Here is a 10,851-nt window from a genome sequence, read left to right as displayed (position 1 = left end):
GGAGCCTTTAAATGCTTTGTTCGTTTTTCTCAATATTTTTTTGGGGTTTTTTTTTCCCTTTTATAATTTGTTATATCTTCTGTATTAGAGATGTAATATTGATATTGATATTCTGTAACAATAGTAGGATATATTAAGGGTACAGTATGAATACAAAGTTATTTCGATGCAATAATAAATTATTCAATCTTATAAGATTTGATTTTGATTTACATGTAAGATATTTATACTTCCATATAATTTTATGAGGAAATATTAAAGTGTTTGATTATACTAACTATTTAAAAACTTAAAACTCTTAGTGATTGATGAAGGGAAATCAAAATTAAATAATTACAATTGTTTTGAGATTTTTTACTTACTAAATTGATCTGCTAGAAAATCTAAACAGACAAGTTATTGTAGTATAACTAAATTATTTATTTACAGTGTACTATAAATAAGGATTTGTTTATTAGTATAAGTTTTTTGTTTATATTAATTTTTTATTGAAGTTTTTATAATAATCAGATAGATTTTTTCATAAAGTTAAAAATAGTAGCCTTTGCTTACCAAAAAAAATAGTAGCCTTTGAAAAAGCAGTAAACCAAAATTATATTACAGCTGACAAATATTTTTTTTAAAAAAGCTTAAAAAAGAAGACCCTTAATTTTTAAGTCCGAATGTTTAGGTTAAGTAAATGATTACATTTACCAAAAACAAAGGTAAATGATTACAGCGTGTAGAAAGTAAACAACGTTAACATGAAAAATTTCTTATATTATATAATTTTGTTTTAATTAAATTCGGGTCAATAACACAACTTACAAGAAATAACTCTATCCAAAGCTACAGAACTAGCATTAGCTATAAGTTAAATGAAAATACAAGATGGGAGAAAACATAAATGGATATGTAAAATTTAATCCGAGAGTGTATTGATTATTCTGTTTCCTTACTGTAAATTAAATGAATTAGGTATAATGCTCCTATAATTCGTAGGAATTTCTTGTCCATCCAATTGCGATAGAAGTTACTTCTTTCACTTCTTTTACGTGAACCCTATGTCGGGCTTTCTTGCTCCCAACTTGTTAGGGTGCATCTGAACTGAAGCTGTTAAAAAATAGCTTAAAAATTGAATGCAAGAGATAAGAGACTTGGGTCTTGGCTAATAGGTTACTATAAAATTTGGAAATTACTAACTGTCCCCGTAATAAAGACGTGCTATTTGTAAAGAAGTACGCACTTCTTCCTTTCCTTGAGGCTTCAAACGGAGAAATTATAACGCTCCTTATTTCACATCAGAGGGCGTTTGGTTGAGAATTTTTTTTTTGAATACTAGGAAAATGTAATTACTAAGAAAATAGTTGGAAAGTGAATTTGGTAGGAAAGTTAAAAAAAAATTGTTTGGTTGGTCAAAATTTTACCAGAAAACTTGAGTTAAATTTTATGAGTCTTTGTTTGGTTAAAGGTGAAATAATGATGGGTAAATGTGTTGAAATACTAAAAATAACCCTTGATATTTTAGAGATGTAGACATGTGTACTTAGAAGAGGGTAATATGATAACACTCTTCATTCACCTTTTTGCATTTTAACTAGTTTTTTAAGAATATTACATCTTAAATGGTACATTTTTACCATGATTTGCTTTTGATTTTGCACATACTTGTAAGGATGGGGAAAAGAGAAGCATAACTAAATTTTTTTAATCTTTCTATCAAACAAAGCAATCATAGAATGCCACCTCAAGATAGATAGGGAATCAAATAAAAACCTTTAACCAAACGCTCCCTTAGGAAAAAGTTGACCAATGTTGATTTACTTAAAAATCTTCTATGTTCCTGTGATTTTTTTATCACATATGTTCCTGTGATTTGCAAAAGAGTATGTTTTTTTATCACATATGTTCCTATGATTTTTTACTTTATACAAATCAGAAGAGCATATATGATAAAAAAATTACAAGAATATAAATAATTTTGAAATGAATCACAGGATTATGAGTGAAGTTTTCTCTTGATATTATTCAATGAAAATAAATAAATATCTGGTAGGTGGGTGATTCTTTGTATGGGACCACTGAATGTATTAATGTGTCAAACAAAAAGCAGAATGCTGATTATAGATTTGGTACAGGGGAGGGAAAGGAAGAGAATTCAGACTTTGATAGACTCATCCCCAAATAACCATCTTATGGACATGAGTAAGGTCCATACTTACAAGAAGTTTAAGTAGCGCAAGCTAAAATGTAAGCATTATAAATAGGAGTTAAATATTATAGGTATGACTGATCGCTTTCTCTAACTTTATTTTATGCAATCACAACAGTGCACATACACTTTCTGTGACTAAGGTCGTCATATAGTGTGTAGTGATTAGAGCTAGCAAAATGGGCCGAGCCCGCCGGCCCGGCCCGGCAGCCAAACGGGGCGGGGCGGGCTGAGTTTTCTAAACCCGCTGCCCGCTAGCCCTCCCGGGCTGATTTTTTTTTTTTTTTTTTTTTAAATTTTTAGTGTAAAATGTGACGGGCTTGGCGGGCAGCCCGCCCAAACGGGGCGGGGCGGGCAGAGATATCTAGCCCACCTTCAATGGCGGGGCGGGGCGGGCCAGCCCGCTTTTTGGCGGGCTGGGGCGGGGCGGGCAGTCCGCTTTGCCACCTCTAGTAGTGATCCGCTGTCCCCAAGATACCTAATTCATAGGCATCTAGAGAGAAAAACTATATCCAACATCAAACACCTGACCTACGGTTGGACATCTCTGCCTCTGGCAGAACAAACCAAGAATTCAAATTTATAAAAGAATTGTTTGGCGTTTTTTAAGCTAAAGTTAAAAATAAAATTAAAAATCGTTTGATGATTATATACATTTTTTAGTTCAAAAGTTATTTTATAGCTCAGGCTAAAAATAAATTATTGAAAAAATATGAAATAAACTTATTCAAAAGAAAATCAATAACAGTGTAAAAAAGTTAGACGTTTCCTTCATTAAGACAAATTTTTTTGGAAAAAAAAAATCACAATTAAATTTATTTTCCTCAGATGATCAATAACAAAGCTTTATTTATTGTTTTTCGGTGACCAATGGTGATTATAATGCCCTTGCCTACATGAGTTCCAGAAAAGTGATTTTTCTGGTCCCTGTCCAATCATAAGTCCCTAATTAACCATTGGTTTGCATAGGAGAGAGGATTCTTTAGGAAAAAGTGCTTTACTAAAAACGCATTGTGATACGTTGAAGTTGTATATGTTGGGGCCAACATCTTCTTCATAATTACTTAACAAAACATCTCACATCAAACATATAGTAACTTTAAAAAATTTCCAAATGCAGAGAAAGGGGGTGGGGATGGGAGACAGTAGGGGATTATCATTCAACAATACTCAACCATTCTGTGGTTTAGTAAACATTCCATCTTTTTCACTCTATTAATGGTTCGAAAGCTTTCCACCAATAACCTCATTTATTTGATCTATGCATTATATCCCTACGTTTTATGCATTATTGTCATCTTCGAGCACATATATCATTTTGATTATTTAGAGGAAGGGTCACATTACCCTGATTTTTAGAATGGCAGTAAATTACCATTTTCATTTTTTGTTATGCTTAGTTTTTATTAATTGGTTTTACTTAAATTTATCAAAAAAAATTAAATGTCTATATTTCAATTTTATCACCTTTTATAATGTCAAGTGATATACACTATAAAAAGTAGTATATGATTGACAATTTATAATTTTCCCCTTCTTTATCATCAACTTTCCACGACCTCATATATATGAATTATGTGAGCTTTTTTACGAGTAACAAATACTTTTCAAGTGATAATAACAAAGTTTCATGGCACAACTCTTGGAGCAGAACATATTTACCCCTCTCCCCAAAACACACACACACACACATGTCATCATTTTCATTATTAAAATGACAGTAACATTTTAAAATGAAGAATATCTGTATAATAATCGCACTCAACAGTGCCACATTCTCCCACCCATACATATTGGACAATGGTATTATTATTCTCTTCTCTGGTACTTGCATCCTTTTCTTTCTTTTTTTGGCCTACACCTAAAGGGATATAACAAAAACAAAGGAAAAAAAATAAAAGAAAAAACCCACACAATCTTCCAAATTTTCTCGTGTGTCTAGGGAGCCATGAATGCTCAACCCCATACACTTGCATCAATGTTGCTGTAAAGTGAGGGGCCCCATCTCAAGTCACCCTCATAAAGAAAAGAAACTTTCTGAAAGATAAAAACAAGACAAATCACAGGAGAACAGTGTTTTGGGACCTAAAGGCATCATCCCCCAAAATTTGCTTAGTTTTTAAAAGTTTTTTAACCCCAACACTCAGGTGTTAGTCTATGATCTCTTTTGGAGTCTTGACAATAGTTATAAACCATGTGGTGTCTTTGCACCCATCTCATGGCACTGTTCTGTTGTCTTGTCAACCCACCAGATTGATATGGTGAGGCTGAGGCTGAATGGCACCAACGAGGGGCATAGGCTGAGCAACCACTCACTTTGAAGTTATTGTATTTTGCAACAAAAGGTTGATATCTGTAATCAGCTTTGTACTTTCCATCTTCAGTTGCCCAAGATGAAGCATCCCATATTGAACCATAAAGCCACATTGGCCTCATAGGAAATGTTTCAGCACTCTTCCTCGGGTACCTCCTTACAGGCACATCATCCACAAGGAATCTGACACATAATTCAACGTATCAGTAAAAGCAAATCTATATCCAGCCAATTAATAACAATCATTTTTAATAATTCACACAATACAATAGCTGCAACTATTTAATGTTATAATTCAGTACTTGAACTCATTTTATAATTACTACAATTACCTCAATGGCCATCAATAGAACGTATAAGATCAATAAATTAACGTTACTTTTAACTTTTCCTTAGTGGGGTGCTATCAGATTTTGATTACCCCACACTTATGCTTATGTTTTTTGTGCCATTCATGTGATCTTGATTCTATTATTTTATTTTTTATATATATATATATGCTTTCTTAATTTCAGAGAAAACGAAATTCTTTCCCTTTCATCTTCCAAAATATCAATCAATCGTGCCTAAACTGTGTTACCGACTGATAAGAACCAATCAACCAATGCCACAGCATTGTGTCCTAGCTCACTCTAGATTCTCTATGTCTTCTCTCCTACCCATCTACTTCTATAGAAAATGAAATAGTGCCTAACCTGTCCACCCTAGTCTTTTGGACTAGTACTGAAGATCTATGCACCCAATTTTACACAGTCACACACACTCAGAAAGAAATACAGTTAAAATGTACAGTAACTTACATTATTTCCTTAGGACTCCACAGTATAGCATAGTGATGAAAATCTTTGGTAGGATCAAACCATAGGTGGAACTTCATCTCTCTGCCTATAATTTTCCCATCTCCACTCCCTCTTATATAAACATTGGTCTGCAAAGTATAAGGCTTTCCAAATGTTGTCCCAAGAAACTCAATGTCCACTTCATCATGGAAACCAGGATGTGCTTCATTGTTTGAAAGCTGCCATTAATCAAACCATTATCATTAGTAATTAATAATAAAAATAAAAAACAGAAGGTGTAAATTTCTAATCAATCAACTTATTCTTTTTTTCATATCAAGTGGCCATATCTTACATAGAAAGCTGTTATAACTCCTGCGGTATAGCCAGGTTGGAGCTTAATGGAAGCACCAAAGTACCCGGATCGAAATGGTCTAACGGACTTGAAGCCACTTCCTATGTACCAGAAACAAATCAGTGGAAATGGATCACATTTCAATGATATGTAACAGAAAGAGAAAGCATTTAAAGTGAAGTGAGAAGTGAAACTAAGTGATAAGATTCAGACCTGATGTTCTATCAAGCCAAATTGTTAATGCACTTTGGTCTAGTCTTTGGTGCTGAGGGCCCCAGAGGTTTCTAAATCCTTTGTAAAAGCTCATAGACCTGAATTTAGAACTTGGCCAGTAGCCAGGTGAAGGTGGCCAATAGGCATTGGTTAAAGGGGCCATAAAGATTAAAATAGCAAAGAGAAAGAGAGCCATGAAGAAAGGCAAGTAAGCACAAGTGTTAGCAGAAAGCAGAATGATTCTATAGTGTATAAATGCACAGGTTGTGAGAGAGAAAAGGAGGGAAAGTGCTCAAAGTAAGGTGCATAAGGGTCTGGCAGTCAGTTTGATATAGATAATTTGTGGGGTCCCCCACATAGAATTAATATTGAAATTCTGAAGAGCTTAGATGAATTAAACATACCAATAATTATTTATAGATCATTTCAGACAAATGAGAGATCTTTTAATTGTTGGGTAACATTCAATTATACCTTGAATAGGCACACAGATAATATTATTGTCATTTCCTTTTTCCCATTTACAACTACTTTTTCCCCCCCTCTCTCTTTATGACAGAAAACCTGTTAGCCTGGTTGGAAAGCTCAGAAAAGATGATGGGATGCAGAAGGAGTAGATGAGTGTGCCTTAAATGTGCCTCTGCATGTTGTGTTGCATGGCTTTCTGATTTCATCTAGAACCTAGGCTTGTACCTGTAAGTCTACCATCTTCATTGAAGGCTACAGGTATTTTTGTCTGAGATCTGAAAGCATTGCTGGATTAACCCCATTTTTTGGTGCTTTTCACCATACCATATCCCTTTTCATTGTGTCAGTTACCATTCAGTCAAGCATAATGTGTAGGTAAATTAAGGCCAAAGTGAGCTAATGAATAAATGATAATTAAAACAAATAAAATACAATCAATTCTCATGATGAATCAAAGACAGTAACGGCGTGTTTCAACCTGTGAAACTCATCAATGGGGTGGGTCAGGAACTATCCATTAATGGACCCAAAGCTTGATCTGATTATCAGTGTGGGCTCACGGATAATTGATTGACACGTAGAATATAACCCTTGGTAGTGATGGTACGAATAATTTGTGATCTTAATTTGTTGATCAATCAAGAAAAGAAGCCCACATTATACATCACAACAACCAAGCACATTATATATCTATGGAAAACACACAGTCAAATGTTTTACTTGGTACCAATTGCTTACAATCCATAGTCAAGTGCTCTTAGCTTTTCACTTTGATAAAATAAAGCAAGTATAGTCACTATTTGGCTAGTAAGTTATAGAACTTCTTCAACTATAAATGTTATAACCCCAAATCTGCAAATAACTAGATTATGATCAAAATTGAATGATCTGATTAAAGAACTTTGTGCTCGGCCAATATTTTGAGCAGCACTTTTGTTTGCATGCATATGAAAGTACAAGGTCTGAGGTGCACCATGAATCTAACAATATATGTATTTTTTAGGTCTGAGGTGTCAAAGTACATGAACTTAATGCATGGTTCCCCGGAAGCACACCACAAAATCACAAGACATAAGAGGCATTATTGAACTCTAGCTACACACACCGCTGAGCAATTTGTAGAAATAATAATAACCCCACAAAAGAGTCGCAAGTAACATATGTTACATCCTCAAATAAAGCAAATAATTAATTTGGTAAGAGAAATATGCATTATAGGGACTTGTGTACCCTGAATTTTCAAATTACAACTTGCTAGAGCTTCTTTTATTGACCTATATATATGTGTAGACAAATTGCACACGATTGGGATATGCACTATTTTGTCGGTCACAGAGAGGTGGAGGAGGGTTAGAAGCATGGTGGGGATGGTGGTAGGGACACCTTGGCCGACAAATCATAAAACTCCCAAGAGGGTTGAATTGGTTGGTGTTCTGCTATATCTGATGAACCTTCGCTGCAATGCTTGTGACTACTGAGGACATGTCTATAGCCATTCATATTATACTTCTCTAAGTATCAACATTTCTCTTAACAGATCTTTTGTACAACATTGTATTGAACTTTATGTGAAGAAATTTCACGTTTAAATATTTATTAAAAGAATAGAAGTGATGATTATGAACATTTGGTTATATAATTTGGAATCCAGCATCGTATTGATTAAAAATGAATTAAACAAGGATTGTATAAATGGAAAGACTTAATAGATTTGTTGTATTATGATTTTGAATTGAAACATTATCTCAACCCACTTTAATTTAAAGTAACAGTCTCACTTCACTTGTGCATTTTAAAGACGTTCTAACTGTAGAGAAATTCTTTCCATATAATAAAGATTAATATACAATCATAGGGTCTTATGAGTGATAAAATTTAACATTTAGTTTAAAAACATATAACATAAAAAAAAGGTAGTTCTACTTTTTTTTTTTTATGAAATCAAAATTTACCAATATGTAAAAATAGATAGACATAAAGTTGACATATATTTTTATAGGGGCAGGTTATATTTACAAACTTTTTTGTTTACAAACTCTTACAAACTATACTATGTAGGACCGGTCCTACTTTAATCACACAGTGTACGACCAATCTTACGTTAGTGTAATTGCAAAAAAAATTTGTAAACGGATGGTGTAACAATTTTTATAAGTTGCTAATTACGGAATGATCAAGTGCTTGTTTGTTTCTCCACGAAATCATGGTGGTGGGTGGCCTATGTAATGAGCTCGTACGGTATATGTTGTCTGTTTTAGATTTTAAGTTCTCAAATTCATCAATTGTGTGGTAAATAGAATTGACTTTGAGAAAAGGGAAAGTTTTTAAATTTTTCGGCGAGTAATTAATTTTATATTTTGGACTTACCAAAATTTTAAGCACATTTATATTTAATTTTAAAAGTAATTTTAATTCACCATCCAAACATAAAAAAACTAAGGGAAAAATTCACTAATACCTCTATGGTTTACTTTAGAATCACTTATGCTCCTGTGGTTTTTTTTTTATCACATATGCCCCTGTGATTTGTAAAAGGATATGTTTTTTATCACATATACCCCTGTGATTTCTTATTTTTTATAAAGTACAGGAGCATATGTGATAGGAAAAAAACTGCAGGGGCATAAATGATTCTGAAACAAACTATAAGAGTATCGGTGAACTTTTCCCAAAAACTAAACTCATTTTTAAAATATCATTATCAAATACAAAGATATTTTTTTAAAGAATTATTTTAATTCTTTTAAAATATTTTTTTTTCAGAATTAGTCCTTTTAAAATCAACTATGTCAAAATATAAAACAAATAGACCCATTAATAGTGACATATTAAATCAATAAATAAATTCTGTACCAATCCCATCACAGTTTTTTTTTTCCCTAAAAATTTTGTTAAGTAACTTTTTCATATCAAATCTAGTTGATAATTTGATATTGATAACATTAACACGTAACTTTCGGCTTTTGGTTCTGATCTATGCCGACTAGCTATTAACATCCATGTTGTAGGTGGCATTTTGTCTGATATTAACCATAACAGACACAATACCAAATCTTTTGTCTTGCTAAAAGAGGGCTTGCGTACAAAGGATTGGTAAGTGTCCAATAATGCTTATACATTTGTTACCATACTAATTAGAATAAAATAAAACTGCTTACTAGACTCAAAGAGGGGCTATAAAAGTTTGAGTTTTATGCCGTGAAAAATATCATTTTTTTGTGAACTCTACAGATTTTCTCACGGGAATATTGATGGCTCTATGTATATCTCCCTTTTCACGTGCAAAGAAAATTTGAGATGGTTGTATAAAAAACATACAGTAATAAGCAAAATATAAATATTGCCCTTACAATATCTCTAGCCAACTATATATATATAAAAGAAAGGATAAGGGGAATGATCTAATTTGATTCCGATATAAAAATAAAAATTTTCTCTCAATTTTAATTATTGATCCTTATACATCTAATCGTTATAATTTATTAAATTATACTTATTTTTAATTATTAATTTATAATAAATTATAACAATTAAATGCATGAAGATTAACCGCTAAAATTAAAAGAAAAATCTTATTCTTAATCCCTCTTGATTAAAAGAGACAGGATAAGGGTAATTGCAATCATAAGGTGGGGGAATTGATTTTTAAATAGCCTTAGGCTATCACATCATCCACAAGACATGCATTGGAAAAAAAGAATATAAAAAGCTTTGCTGGAAGCCAAAACTCCCCTCCCAATTCAGAGAAAAAATTTGAGGGGGTAGTCCCACCACCGACACTCAATTAGGTTTTGTGTGCATTCGGTGTTGCATAACATTAACAGTAGCAAGATTTTCATATTTTTAAATGTTTCATGGAGACCAAGTTTAAGATACTCATTGATACAATGCTATATCACTGTAAAGGCATTTGCAATCTACATCTAAAGAATTCGTTCATGTAAAAAAACTCAATAAATTAAGAAACGAAATTCAATAGATTTCATATGCATTTAAGAATAGAAAATCTATCAATTACTCTTTAAAAAACTCTTATTATGCATTAATCACCCAGGATCCGAAACTGTGAAGCGAAGTTGACTTGTCTCTTGTTTCCTATTCTTAGTAAATGGGTCTCTCAGGTTATTATTCCTTCTCAGCTGTATATCACAAAAATTCCTCGCAAATTGTTAATTCAATTGATTGCATCAAATTTAATTGACTCTACTAGAACTAAATTCACCCGGAGTTAGCTTTACTTAAATATAGTTTTTTTTAATATAAAAAATATATATTACTAGTTAGATATTTTGTAAAAAATATTTTATGAATATAACTTTATGGTGGACAAAAATAAAAAATCAAAGAAAACAAATTTCCCTTTTGAACTCGGCCATTTTTAGGATGTGTTTGGTAGGAGCTTTTGTTGAAGATATCTAGGTAAATCAAAATAGTATTTTTATATGTCTATATTTGGTACCAGATTTTAAAAAAACTAGATAGCAAAATTATTTGCTCAGTATTTATTTTTTGTATGTAAAAAATACTGTTG

The 10,851-nt window shown here is 32.4% G+C and overlaps 1 protein-coding gene across 1 annotated transcript; it reads right to left on the bottom strand.

Moving 5' to 3' along the window:
• Positions 1-4,321: 4,321 nt before the first annotated feature.
• LOC133291533 (probable xyloglucan endotransglucosylase/hydrolase protein 32) lies at positions 4,322-6,048 on the bottom strand. The gene is made up of 4 exons (XM_061489811.1): positions 5,853-6,048; positions 5,640-5,740; positions 5,306-5,523; positions 4,322-4,688 (listed from the first exon to the last, which is right to left on the bottom strand). Exons 1-4 carry the CDS (start codon positions 6,046-6,048, stop codon positions 4,322-4,324), a joined length of 882 nt encoding a protein of 293 aa, XP_061345795.1.
• Between the last annotated feature and the right edge of the window lie 4,803 nt (positions 6,049-10,851).

Source organism: Gastrolobium bilobum, unplaced genomic scaffold (assembly GCF_033153095.1).
Source record: "Gastrolobium bilobum isolate Gb01-03AN ecotype WA unplaced genomic scaffold, APGP_CSIRO_Gbil_v1 utg3161, whole genome shotgun sequence".
Taxonomy (NCBI): domain Eukaryota; kingdom Viridiplantae; phylum Streptophyta; class Magnoliopsida; order Fabales; family Fabaceae; genus Gastrolobium; species Gastrolobium bilobum.
Note: the sequence above shows the minus strand (reverse complement) of the source record. Positions and strands in the feature narration are given on the sequence as shown.